The 12,117-nt window shown below is 39.5% G+C and overlaps 1 protein-coding gene across 2 annotated transcripts; it reads right to left on the reverse strand.

The window, feature by feature from the left end:
- Window positions 1–478: 478 nt before the first annotated feature.
- LOC125003847 lies at window positions 479–11,134 on the reverse strand. 2 transcript variants are annotated; one of them, XM_047578075.1, is made up of 10 exons: window positions 10,956–11,134; window positions 10,475–10,774; window positions 10,152–10,385; window positions 9,948–10,052; window positions 9,563–9,784; window positions 9,030–9,365; window positions 4,742–5,093; window positions 4,602–4,659; window positions 1,514–1,695; window positions 479–1,386 (listed from the first exon to the last, which is right to left on the reverse strand). In XM_047578075.1, the coding sequence occupies exons 1-10, from the start codon at window positions 11,008–11,010 to the stop codon at window positions 1,359–1,361; spliced, it is 1,872 nt and encodes a 623-aa protein (XP_047434031.1). In that variant the 5' UTR covers window positions 11,011–11,134; the 3' UTR covers window positions 479–1,358. The 2 variants fall into 2 exon arrangements, with proteins under 2 accessions (XP_047434031.1, XP_047434032.1); XM_047578076.1 differs by lacking the exons at window positions 9,030–9,365; window positions 9,563–9,784; window positions 9,948–10,052; ... (1 more) ...; window positions 10,475–10,774; window positions 10,956–11,134 and adding exons at window positions 5,195–5,533; window positions 5,732–5,953; window positions 6,130–6,234; window positions 6,335–6,537.
- Between the last annotated feature and the right edge of the window lie 983 nt (window positions 11,135–12,117).

A 12,117-nucleotide genomic window follows, 5' to 3' on the forward strand; every position in this document is an offset into this window, starting at 1 on the left:
GCCTTATGTCTGGGACCCGTATTTGTACCTTTCTTCTTTCCACAACACACTTCCGCACTTGTGTTATCTATTTATATTCTCGTTCAACCTCATACATGTTAATAAACTGCCTAAACAATACACAGTTAAACCTCCCAGTCACTGTGAAAGTGTCTTGAACGCATATTATTTAACTTATATTATTGAAACTGGCATGAAAACGAGACTTGAACGATCATTTATGTGAAGGACGAAGGAGAATTAGGAATTAATTGCTGCTACTTTCACAACATGAACAGGAGGCAGCAAAGACTTTTCTATCGTTTCTTTTTGTTTTGTTTTGTATTAATTGCTGAAGTGTATACTAGTATGCTAATAAAATATATTAATATTAATCTCTGATGTATCCATGACTGATTTGTCCTTTTGGGGTTAGCTAATAGGATTCTTATTTAATTAAGAAAATGAAAAACATGTCACAAGTATTAAGGTTGTTGGTTCATATTTATTGTGTTGAGTTACACTTAGATGAATTGTAAAACAAGACGATAATATACAAATACACAAATATCCCACAATTATGTCATTCAGTAGCTTTATTTTTAACGTAGCTGTAGAGACACGGCGTCTCCGTGGCAACGTGTCCGCCTGTGAGCTAATTACTGTTGCTAACATTAGCTGCTTTTGGAACACGGCAAAAATGAGAAAGAAGTAAAGTAAATGCCAGATGAAGGAGTGCCATTAGTTCACAGGTTTGAGATCTTTCGCCTCCAGCTAAGTCCCACCCCTCAATAATCGTCACACTGTTTACAAACTGTGAGGGGGTCTATATGACAACAAGTCCAGTGGTATTTTCTTAAATGTGAACTTTCCTGTTGCCATGTTTTGTACGTACTTTAATAGCTACAGTGTACAGTACAGTTGTCTTGTAGCATATACACTGTGTGATGTATGTAGCACTGTAGCAAATAAGATTGCCTTGTTACACTTGCTGCATCTGGTTAGTTTTTGGACTGAGATATGGAACAGAGTTGTACCTTTGCGCTTTGAAAAAAAAACAAAACAAAACAAAAATAAAAATCAGTTTCTTTGTGGTATCTGTTACTCACAGTGAGATATTTGTTGCTCAGCATCTGACTGTGAGAATAATAAAAAGCCTGAGAGAGTCACACACAGTCACGTGAGCAAAAACGTTCATGGTTTCAATTCCTGAAACATGTGGTGGACATCTGAACTGAACTGAAGTACGTAAAGCAAGGCTCGGACTGCAGGAATTACAATTATTCTATCTGTCTGACTGACTGTCTGTCTGTCTTTCTCTTCACGTTCGTTATTGTATTTTGGCTCTTTACGTTGTCCTTTGCTGTCTTGTACAGTCTCTAGGTATCTTCTGTTTGGTCATTGAGCCTGAAAGTAAAGAACAGAATATTTAAACAAGTTAAAGTTAAAGTTTGTCTACAGTCAGAACACGAGGAAACCTTTTTCGTAGCCAATCTATAACCCAGGTTGTTTTGGAAAAGCAGGATATACTCACTCAGAGGTCGAATTAGACCTAAATTTGACAGCAGCGTAGGGGACCATCTCTTGGTCTTGGGACTGAGGTGGGTTTGCGAGGGAGTAGAGAGGATCTGTGTTGTCCTCTGAGAAGTGGATTCTGCTGTAGAGAAGTTCCTGCTCTGCTGGTTGAGCTGAGGAGTCGTCATCACCACAGTTGATCTGATGAAACACGAGAGAAATTGAATTAACTGTTTAGCTGAGTTTTTGAAGTAACGCTGAGTGACACGCTGAAGTTTTTGCTTTTGAACTAAAAGAAAAAGAGCAAATATTTTTTCGTTGTCACCCACACAGCAACCAGCTGTCTTTAGTGATGTTTCCTTTTAACCGGTACACAACAAGCTGCACAAATGGCAGCTGAAGATGAAGGAATGACACCAAACAGAAGCAGTTATGTTACTCGACTGATTTGGTTCTGTAATGTTTAACGTGGAACACACCACTGAGATGTGTAAAGTTTATTAAAACTAACGTAGCAGCACAATAAACCTGTGACAGCACCTGAAAACAAAAACATACAGAAATGTGTCTTTATGAGATTGTGATGCTTCAAAACCACAACTAAATTACTAAATGAGTTGCAACATTAAGTGGCCTCACCGCGTATTACAAGACACTGATGGAAGAAAATGAAATAATCTTCTCAAGCAAATATGATGAAAACAAGTTTAAACCATCGAGCTGCAGATATTTTGCTGAGGTACAATAGCCACAAAGGAAAGACTGTGCTGCATCTGTAGAAGATTTACTCAACAACAATAGATCTGTGAAGCAGCAGAGCCATTAACGCTGATATGAGACGTAGTGTTTTACCTAAGATTATACATGAAGCTGCTGTTATGGTGTTATTCTTACAATATGGACACACCAATCTGAGACATCTGAGAACCATCATCAACAAAGGCCAACGATGATGTTACCTCACGTCTCCTGAATCACGCTGATCTGTTGATCCATGGTTTATCTATGATCTTTACTTTTGTCTCTTTTGTTTCTTTTCTCATGTTCTGGTTCTAAGCTGAGCAGCCAATCTTCTTTGATCGTCTCTTTCCACTGTCGATTCAACCAGTGTTGCAAGATTAAAGTGTTTCACACCCGACTGAGGGGTTTCGTTGGGCAGTTGTTGGCAGGCGAACAAACTCTCATCTGGTCTGGGATCAGTTTGGTATTTTTTGTAATTACTTTTCAATGCTGATTTTAAACAAATCCATTTAGAGAAAGATGTGTTTTGTCTTCACATGTGTCTAAACACTAGAGAAGCTTTATAGGCCTGTAGTTGACTACATGATATTAAATGGCCTCTTTGTAGCCAGATGTGAGTAGTTGTAGTAGATGAAGCTGTGGTTTGTTAATGTTTGTCTTCTATGCTCCGGCTTCATCGCTTTTTATGGTGGTTTACAACAAAATATTGACCAATATTTCAAGCACTTTTGGTGGTTTTTGAATCTTTCTTTCTTTCTTTCTTTTTCTTATTTTTTGAGCTGGAAACCATTAGTGGTATCTAGCAGCACACTGATACATGAAAAGGCTGAGGTCAGACTAGTGGCAAAACATACAGACTCTCACAGTCGTCCCGACGCTGGTAAATAGTCAAATGTCGGCTTGGTTTGTCATAGCTTTAATGTTATACCACAATTAAACCCATTTTATTTGTGTGTGTGTGTGTGTGTGTGTGTGTGTGTGTGTTAGGGCTCGGACTTTAACGCGTAAATTAAGATTAACTACACAAAAATTAATGCATTTTAATCGCACTTATTTTTCTCACTGTTTTCTCACGTTTCTCACTGGACGAGTTTCAGACGAAGCAATTATAGGACTACTGGAGCACAAAAACAGCCGCCGACACTGACCACTGCCTGAGGAGTTTTAATGTAGCCGAACGCAGCTCAAACCGACCTGGTGCCTCAGCACGGCAACCAAGCCTTGATAAACACACCGGATCCACGCCGGTTTACAGTGTCCTCCCGTATTTTAGCCGCTGGCTACTGGAACTTCATTTAAAAAACAAACAAACAAAAAAAAAAAAGGCGGTCGTTGTGGTGGCGGAGTTTCCTCTGCTGCAGCTGAACAGTTGACATGTGGTCAGACATAGATACAAACCTGTCACTGTCTCACGGTGCATTTCATTGTCAGAGGACTTCAGCCTCACAGCTCTCTGTCTTCAGACTAATGGAGCCTGTGTGATTGGTTACTGAGTTTTATTAATGTTTACATCAAGCTGAGTTCAAAATCAGTTTATGCTCCTGTGATTTGCATCCCTAGTCTGTTGGTCTTGGTTAAGTACCACCTTGGAAAAAAAGTGAACAATGTTTTGTTGCTTAAGCTCATATATTCAATCATTACTCAATGGTAGATACCGACATCCATGTGGAAAAAAAATGTTTGTCACTGTTCTCAGGTCAAATATTTACATGTGATTAAAAATGCGATTAATTTTCGATTAATTAATTACAAAGACTCTAATTAATTAGATTATTTTTTTAAATCGAGTCCCAGCACTATATATATATATATCTTGAATATGAATGTTTCTCCACTCATTGCTAAGCTAAGTGGCAATTGAACTGAATAAAAAATATACAGCTCATTGACACCACTGTAAATGTTACCTACTTTACCCACCTACGTTGTTTAGAGTTGTGTGTATTGTCTTACTCTAGTAAAGTAATTATAACCATAGAGCTCTTGGTTGGAAGGGTTAGCATGACATAGCAGATACACACTGGTTGAACCTACTATTGGATATGTATGTGAGATAATATGCTTATTAAAATAAACTAATTCTGTACTGAAAACACAAAATATTATGGCAGCTCTCACATGCTGTTATAAAGTCAAAGTACTTGTCTTAACATTGGTGAGCAGAATAAATTGGACTATCTAATGTTTGGCAAAAATTATTGAATTACTGGCTGAATATGGGATCCACCTCCAGGACCTGGGACAACATATTAATGTAACATGCAAAGAGCTGCCAGGGCCAAACCAGACAGAAGCTGCTCTTCTGACTGGTATTATATAACATCATTATGACTCAAATGAAGCAGAGTTATTAATTTTGTCTTTACCTGCTCCAAGTTGTCCAAGGTTTCATTCACGGGAGATCGACTGGAAGTTCTTTTTTTTCTGGTGAGTGAATATAAAAACTTGGTTAGTGTGTAAATTATCTTGTCGTCGCTAATCTCAGAAAGAGCACTGTGATGTTCACCTAATCCACAAGAAGACGGTGAGAGGAAGTAAAACAAGGAGAGCTACAGAAACTCCTGCAGCTGCTGCTGGGTTCAGCTTAGATGTTTGTTTAGTTTGGACAGTGAGAGTCTTTAGAGCTGAGTTGATGTCTCTGTTGGTTGTGACAGCACAGGAGTAGTTTCCTGCATCCTGACTGCTGACTGGGTCTAGAAGCAGGTGTTTGCTTTGGTCGTGTATCAGGTTCAGAGGTCGATTGTTGAAGTACCAAATGTAGTTTGTGTTAGCAGGTAGAGGACAGCTGGTCCTGCAGGTCAGTGAGACTCTCTGACCCTCTGTCACCACTGGAGAGGGACTTATCTTCACTTTCAGATCTGAAAGACAGACAGATAGGGTAATAAATGTAAAAGAGACATTCTGTATATGAGGACATGTATTGATTGCTGGTAGGACATGAGTAACAGATTCTAATTACCTGTGACAACCAGAGAAACTCCAGGAGAACCAGACACTTCTTCATAGTTTGTTCTGATTTTGAAGATGTATTCTGCTGAGTCCTTCTTCTTCGTCAGGTTGTTTAATGTGAGGATGTGTTGGTTCTTCATGTTGTCATGAAACTTCACATCACGTGTCTCTCCAGTCAGCTGTTGATCTGCCTCTTCAGTATTTCTCTTTACTTTATACCAAAGTTTAGACTCTGACTGCTGGTTGTCAGGATGAGAGTATTCACTGGAAATGTTCACAGAGGATCCTTTCAGAGCACAGATACTTCTGCTGATATAATTCACTCTCAAACATTTCTTCTCCTCTACGCCTGAAATATTGATGGAAGACAAGAGACAGATTCACTTTAAGTAACTATTAAACTCACTTTGAATAATCTTTAAATCAAAATTCATCCCTGGGGCAAGATGTCAACTTCCTAGTTGATAGAAATGTTTGAAACCAGGACCTTCTCCAGTGACTAAAAACATTTAAAAGATACTTAAATCATAAGTTGGTTCATACTCACAGACGTCAGCAGAGCGCAGATCCTCAAGACCTTTTACAGCACAAGACAAACTTTCTGTTGCAGTTTTGAGAACTGAAATCTGTTGTTTCTCCTTGTCTCTGTCTACTTTTCTGTTCTTAAACCACATAAATGAAGTCAGAGTGTCAGTATGAAGACAGCTGGTGTTACAGGTCAGTCTGATATAACCTGCTACGTCTGTAGGAATCCTTTGTACGTGGATTTCTGTTTGGAGACAATCAAAATATTTTTCATCAGTTCATCTCTGCAGTGTTAAATATATAATTTAATAACATGATCAGATTTCAGTCATAACAAATAATTAATTTTCTCCAGTGAACGTATGACTTGACAGAGATCAGAGGGGTGGTGGTGGAGGAGTGTAAATGAGGAAACTTCACCTCTGGGATATGTGATGGAGCAGGACTCATTTACTGACGTCTGCTGATAAGAACACATTCTCCCTTTAGCGTAGGTCACACTGAAGCAGGTCGGAGTGACTGAATCTGAACAAAACCAAACACGTATCATCAGTGAACTGGTGAACACGTGTTTTGAGGAAGAGTCTGAAGAGTAGAAATAGAGTTTGTAACTGTTGTGACTCACCCACTGAGACTTCAGGGGCTCTGAGATCCTCGTAGCCTTTGACAGCACAGGAGTATGTGACTGCTTCCTCACTGCTGACCAGCTCTTGGTACCAGGGAGACCAGTCCTCATAGAGAAACTCTCTGTTCTTGTACCAGATGTAGGCTGCAAGGTTTTCAGTCCGAGGACAACTGGTGCTACACATCAGTGTCACTGTCTGTCCCTCTGTGGCAAGGAATCACCTTTACCTGCAGGTCTGAGATGGTAGCTAATATAAATAACATTAATGCATCACATTACTCTTAAAGTGATCAGTCTGTAATACATTAGTGATAAACACTGTACCTGTAACATGGAGGTGAATTATGTTTTGGCTGCAGTTGTCTAGTTTGTTAGTTTCTGTGCAGCAGTAATTGTTTGTATCATTTTCTTTTAGATCATTGATTGTCAGAGTGAAGTTACTCTCTTCTGACACGCTGTACTTTCCTTGATTCCATCTGTAGAGATCTCAGTAGGAACATACATTGAACCATTCATGTAGACAATGTACCATCTCTTGTTTGCAGTGTGACGTTGACCTGAGCAGGACAGAGTCACTGATGAATCCTTTAAGGCACAGATGCTGGTTGGTTTCCCCTGAACTCCTTTAACAGAAGATTTCATCATCAAACATCTGGACACATTTACAATGTTAACATGACTTCAAGACCTCATAACATCAGAGAATCTGCTGCTTTAACTATATAAACGTTTACACCTAAACTCCACCAAGAAATATTAAAGTTACATATTTCAAGTAATATAAGGGGAAAAAACAATGGTTCATACCTGAGATGTTCAGAATCAAAGTCATAATCAAACATCCAGCTTCTACTAAGAACATGACTGTTGTCGACTCCAGCGTCTGATCAGGAAGTTGATTCTTCTAATGAACTTATTAAAGCTACAACTGTTACTGTGAGACTTTATGAAAAGTCCTAAACATGAATGAATGGAGGTTAAAATCATCAGCAGTCTTCTTACAGACTGAAGACAGAATGAACTATTGGTTAGAGTGAGTGTGTCTACAAGCAGCTTCACACCACAACTATCACTTCCTTCTTCATGATGACTTTGAGGAAGAAGAGACCTCTAGTGAACAATCTGTGTAGTGCAGGACTTATTAGAGTCAGTCTGTCTCTTTCTATATGTGAGGGTGTGACTGCAGCTCATTCAGTCTTTTCCTGGTTGTTTGGTTCTGTAATTGTGTAGCAATTTCCAGTCAGTTGAAAACATCAGGCACATTTTAAAGAGACACTAGTATTGATTTCACTTGATGTCATTTGTTTCTCACTGTATATTTTATCATCATACTATCATTATTTCCTATTTTCTACATAGTGGTTTCATACAACGTGTAGCAGGAGTGTATTTCACTAGATTCTCACGATAAAGTCACAGTGAGAACAGAGAGATGTGAAGCTGTTGTGGTTATTTTGAGGCAAAGAAAAAAAACGTCACTGAACAGAAGTCAGCAGACTTGACAACTATGATGTTTAATTCACCACAACACGTACAAAGAACCACACAAGTGAAATAGCTAAAACATTTTTACAATACATGCTATGATACAACGTTATTTCAATAAGTGAACTTTATCACCAAGTAGAATGACAACAAAGTGGTTTCAGTGTGAAGGGTATCTCTCTCGATGGTGGAGTAGAGGTCAGCTGTGTGGTTCTCAGGGAAGTGGAGTCTGTCGTACTGATCATCATCCTGCTTTGCTGACTGAGCTGAGACGTTCTCATACATGTGATCAGTGTTGAGCTGAGAAGACAACAGAAATAACATGACGTTACATGATACTGCATTCAGAGGTTGGGCTGGTCCTCTTATCTGAGCGTTTAAAACACACCAAGATCTCATTTGATACAACTTTCAGTGACTTTAGATTAATATTGATCAGTCATGACGTTCAGCACTGACACAGACATAGATTTCAACCTGACTTCAACGACTAGTTAAAAAACCTGTAATAAAACAGCATTTCCTGTTCATTGCTTTCATTTCTCCATATTTGACTGATTTTACAAAATAATGTCTACAGTGTGAGTCCTGTTGTGTACCTGCTGTGTGTTGTCTGGTGTTTCAGTTCTTGAAGACTGACTGGATCGCCTCTTCCTTCTGATTTATAAGAGTAAAGTGAACAAATATGTTGATGACTGAGTGATTTCAGATCAAAGTATGAATTACATTTGTCAGAAATCAAACACTGTGATGTTCACCTGATCCACAAGAAGATGGTGAGAGGAAGTAAAACAAGGAGAGCTGCAGAAACTCCTGCAGCTGCTGCTGGGTTCAGTTTAGATGTTTGTTTAGTTTGGACAGTGAGAGTCTTTAGAGCTGAGTTGATGTCTCTGTTGGTTGTGACAGCACAGGAGTAGTTTCCTGCATCCTGACTGCTGACTGGTCTAGAAGCAGGTGTTTGCTTTGGTCGTGTATCAGGTTCAGAGGTCGATTGTTGAAGTACCAAATGTAGTTTGTGTTAGCAGGTAGAGGACAGCTGGTCCTGCAGGTCAGTGAGACTCTCTGACCCTCTGTCACCACTGGAGAGGGACGTATCTTCACTTTCAGATCTGAAAGACAGACAGATAGGGTAATAAATGTAAAAGATATATTCTGTATATGAGGACATGTATTGATTGCTGGTAGGACATGAGTAACAGATTCTAATTACCTGTGACAACCAGAGAAACTCCAGGAGAACCAGACACTTGTTCATAGTTTGTTTTGATTGTGAAGATGTATTCTGCTGAGTCCTTCTTCTTCAGGTTGTTTAATGTGAGGATGTGTTGGTTCTTCATGTTGTCATGAAACTTCACATCATGTGTCTCTCCAGTCAGCTGTTGATTTTCCTCTTCAGTATTTCTCTTTACTTTATACCAAAGTTTAGACTGTGACTGCTGGTTGTCAGGATGAGAGTATTCACTGGAAATGTTCACAGAGGATCCTTTCAGAGCACAGATACTTCTGCTGATATAATTCACTCTCAAACATTTCTTCTCCTCTACACCTGAAATATTGATGGAAGACAAGAGACAGATTCACTTTAAGTAACTATTAAACTCACTTTGAATAATCTTTAAATCAAAATTCATCCCTGGTGCAAGACTCAACTTCCTAGTAGATAGAAATGTTTAAAACCAGGACCTTCTCCAGTGACTAAAAACATTTAAAAATTACTTAAATCATAAGTTGGTTCATACTCACAGACGTCAGCAGAGCGCAGATCCTCAAGACCTTTTACAGCACAAGACAATCTTTCTGTTGCAGTTTTGAGAACTGAAACCTGTTGTTTCTCCTTGTTTCTGTCTACTTGTCTGTTCTTAAACCACATAAATGAAGTCAGATTGTCAGTATGAAGACAGCTGGTGTTACAGGTCAGTCTGATATAACCTGGTTTGTCTGTAGGAATCCTTTGGACGTGGATTTCTGTTTGGAGACAATCAGATATGTTATTATCATTGGTTTTGATATGGTTAGATTATAGGACTTTATTTCAGTCATAACAAATAACGTTCTCCAGTGAACGTATGACTTGACAGAGATCAGAGGGGTGGTGGTGGTGGGAGGAGTGTAAATGAGGAAACTTCACCTCTGGGATATGTGATGGAGCAGGACTCATCTACTGACGTCTGCTGATAAGAACACATTCTCCCTTTAGCGTAGGTCACACTGAAGCAGGTCGGAGTGACTGAATCTGAACAAAACCAAACACGTATCATCAGTGAACTGTGAACACGTGTTTTGAGGAAGAGTCTGAAGAGTAGAAATAGAGGTTGTAACTGTTGTGACTCACCCACTGAGACTTCAGGGGCTCTGAGATCCTCGTAGCCTTTGACAGCACAGGAGTATGTGACTGCTTCCTCACTGCTGACCAGCTCTTGGTACCAGGGAGACCAGTCCTCATACAGAAACTCTCTGTTCTTGTACCAGATGTAGGCTGCAAGGTTTTCAGTCCGAGGACAACTGGTGCTACACATCAGTGTCACTGTCTGTCCCTCTGTGGCAGGAATCACCTTTACCTGCAGGTCTGAGATGGTAGTTTATATAAATAACATTAATGCATCACATTACTCTTAAAGTGATCAGTCTGTAATACATTAGTGATAAACACTGTACCTGAAACATGGAGGTAAATTGTGTTTTGGCTGCAGTTGTCTAGTTTGTTAGTTTCTGTGCAGCAGTAATAGTTTGTATCATCTTCTTTTAGATCATTGATTGTCAGAGTGAAGTTACTCTCTTCTGACACGCTGTATTTTCCTTGATTCCCATCTGTAGAGATCTCAGTAGGAACATACATTGAACCACTCAGGTTGACAATGTACCATCTCTTGTTTGCAGTGTGACGTTGACCTGAGCAGGACAGAGTCACTGATGAACCCTTTAAGGCACAGATGCTGGTTGGTTTCCCCTGAACTCCTTTAACAGAAGATTTCATCATCAAACATCTGGACACATTTACAACGTTAACATGACTTCAAGACCTCATAACATCAGAGAATCCGCTGCTTTAACTATATAAACGTTTACACCCAAACTCGAGAAATATTAAAGTTACATATGTCAAGTGATATAAGGAGAAAAAAACAATGGTTCATACCTGAGATGTTCAGAATCAAAGTCATAATCAAACATCCAGCTTCTACCAAGAACATGACTGTTGTCGACTCCAGCGTCTGATCAGGAAGTTGATTCTTCTAATGAACTTATTAAAGCTACAGCTGTTACTGTGAGACTTTATCAAATGTCCTAAACATGAATGAATGGAGGTTAAAATCATCAGCAGTCTCTTACAGACTGAAGACAGAATGAACTATTGGTTAGAGTGAGTGTGTCTACAAGCAGCTTCACACCACAACTATCACTTCCTTCTTCATGATGACTTTGAGGAAGAAGAGACCTCTAGTGAACAATCTGTGTAGTGCAGGACTTATTACAGTCAAGTCTGTCTCTTTCTATATATGAGGGTGTGACTCCAGCTCATTCAGTCTTTTCCTGGTTGTTTGGTTCTGTAGTTGTGTAGCAATTTCCAGTCAGTTGAAAACATGAGGCACATTTTAAAGAGACACTAGTATTGATTTCACTTGATGTCATTTGTTTCTCACTATATATTTTATTATCATACTACTATTATTCTTCATGGGGTAGCATAGCGGCTCGGTGGTCAGCACTGATGCCTCCCAGCGAGAAGGTCTGGGTTCAGGTCCAGTTCTAGGTTTGGTTTGCATGTTCTCCCTGTGTCTTCATGGGTTTCCTCCCACCTCCAAAGACATGCTCGTTAGGCTAATTGCACCCACTAACAACATCCTGCTGCCAGACATCACAGGACACCCTAAGAAGACCCATGTCCACTCTCTGATGAGTCACAACTGTTTTGGAGGCTCAAGTTAGACCAACACAATAGTAGGAAAGTGGTCATAATGTTATTCCTGATCAGTTTACATAGTCCCATCTTTCTCTTTGTCCCTTATCAAGTCGTCTGTTGAGTTTCCTCTGTGTACTCCTGAGTTTTTATGACCCTGCTTACCGTGCAGGGCTTTTTGTTCCAAATTTAGTACATTTTGATAAAGTTTATTCCCTGTCCTTGTCTCCCCCTTGTGTCCACATCTGAGTACTACCTCTTCATCAGAACAACACATATGTGTGAAGGTTCTCCATATATTTAAGCTCTAACAAGGTCAGCTGGACTAGACCTTCCTGTTAGGGGTTCCTGTAATCCGTCACTAGTTGAAGGGTGCATGTTTGTGTTAACAAAAAAATCT

This window comes from Mugil cephalus, chromosome 2, assembly GCF_022458985.1.
Source record: "Mugil cephalus isolate CIBA_MC_2020 chromosome 2, CIBA_Mcephalus_1.1, whole genome shotgun sequence".
NCBI lineage: Eukaryota > Metazoa > Chordata > Actinopteri > Mugiliformes > Mugilidae > Mugil > Mugil cephalus.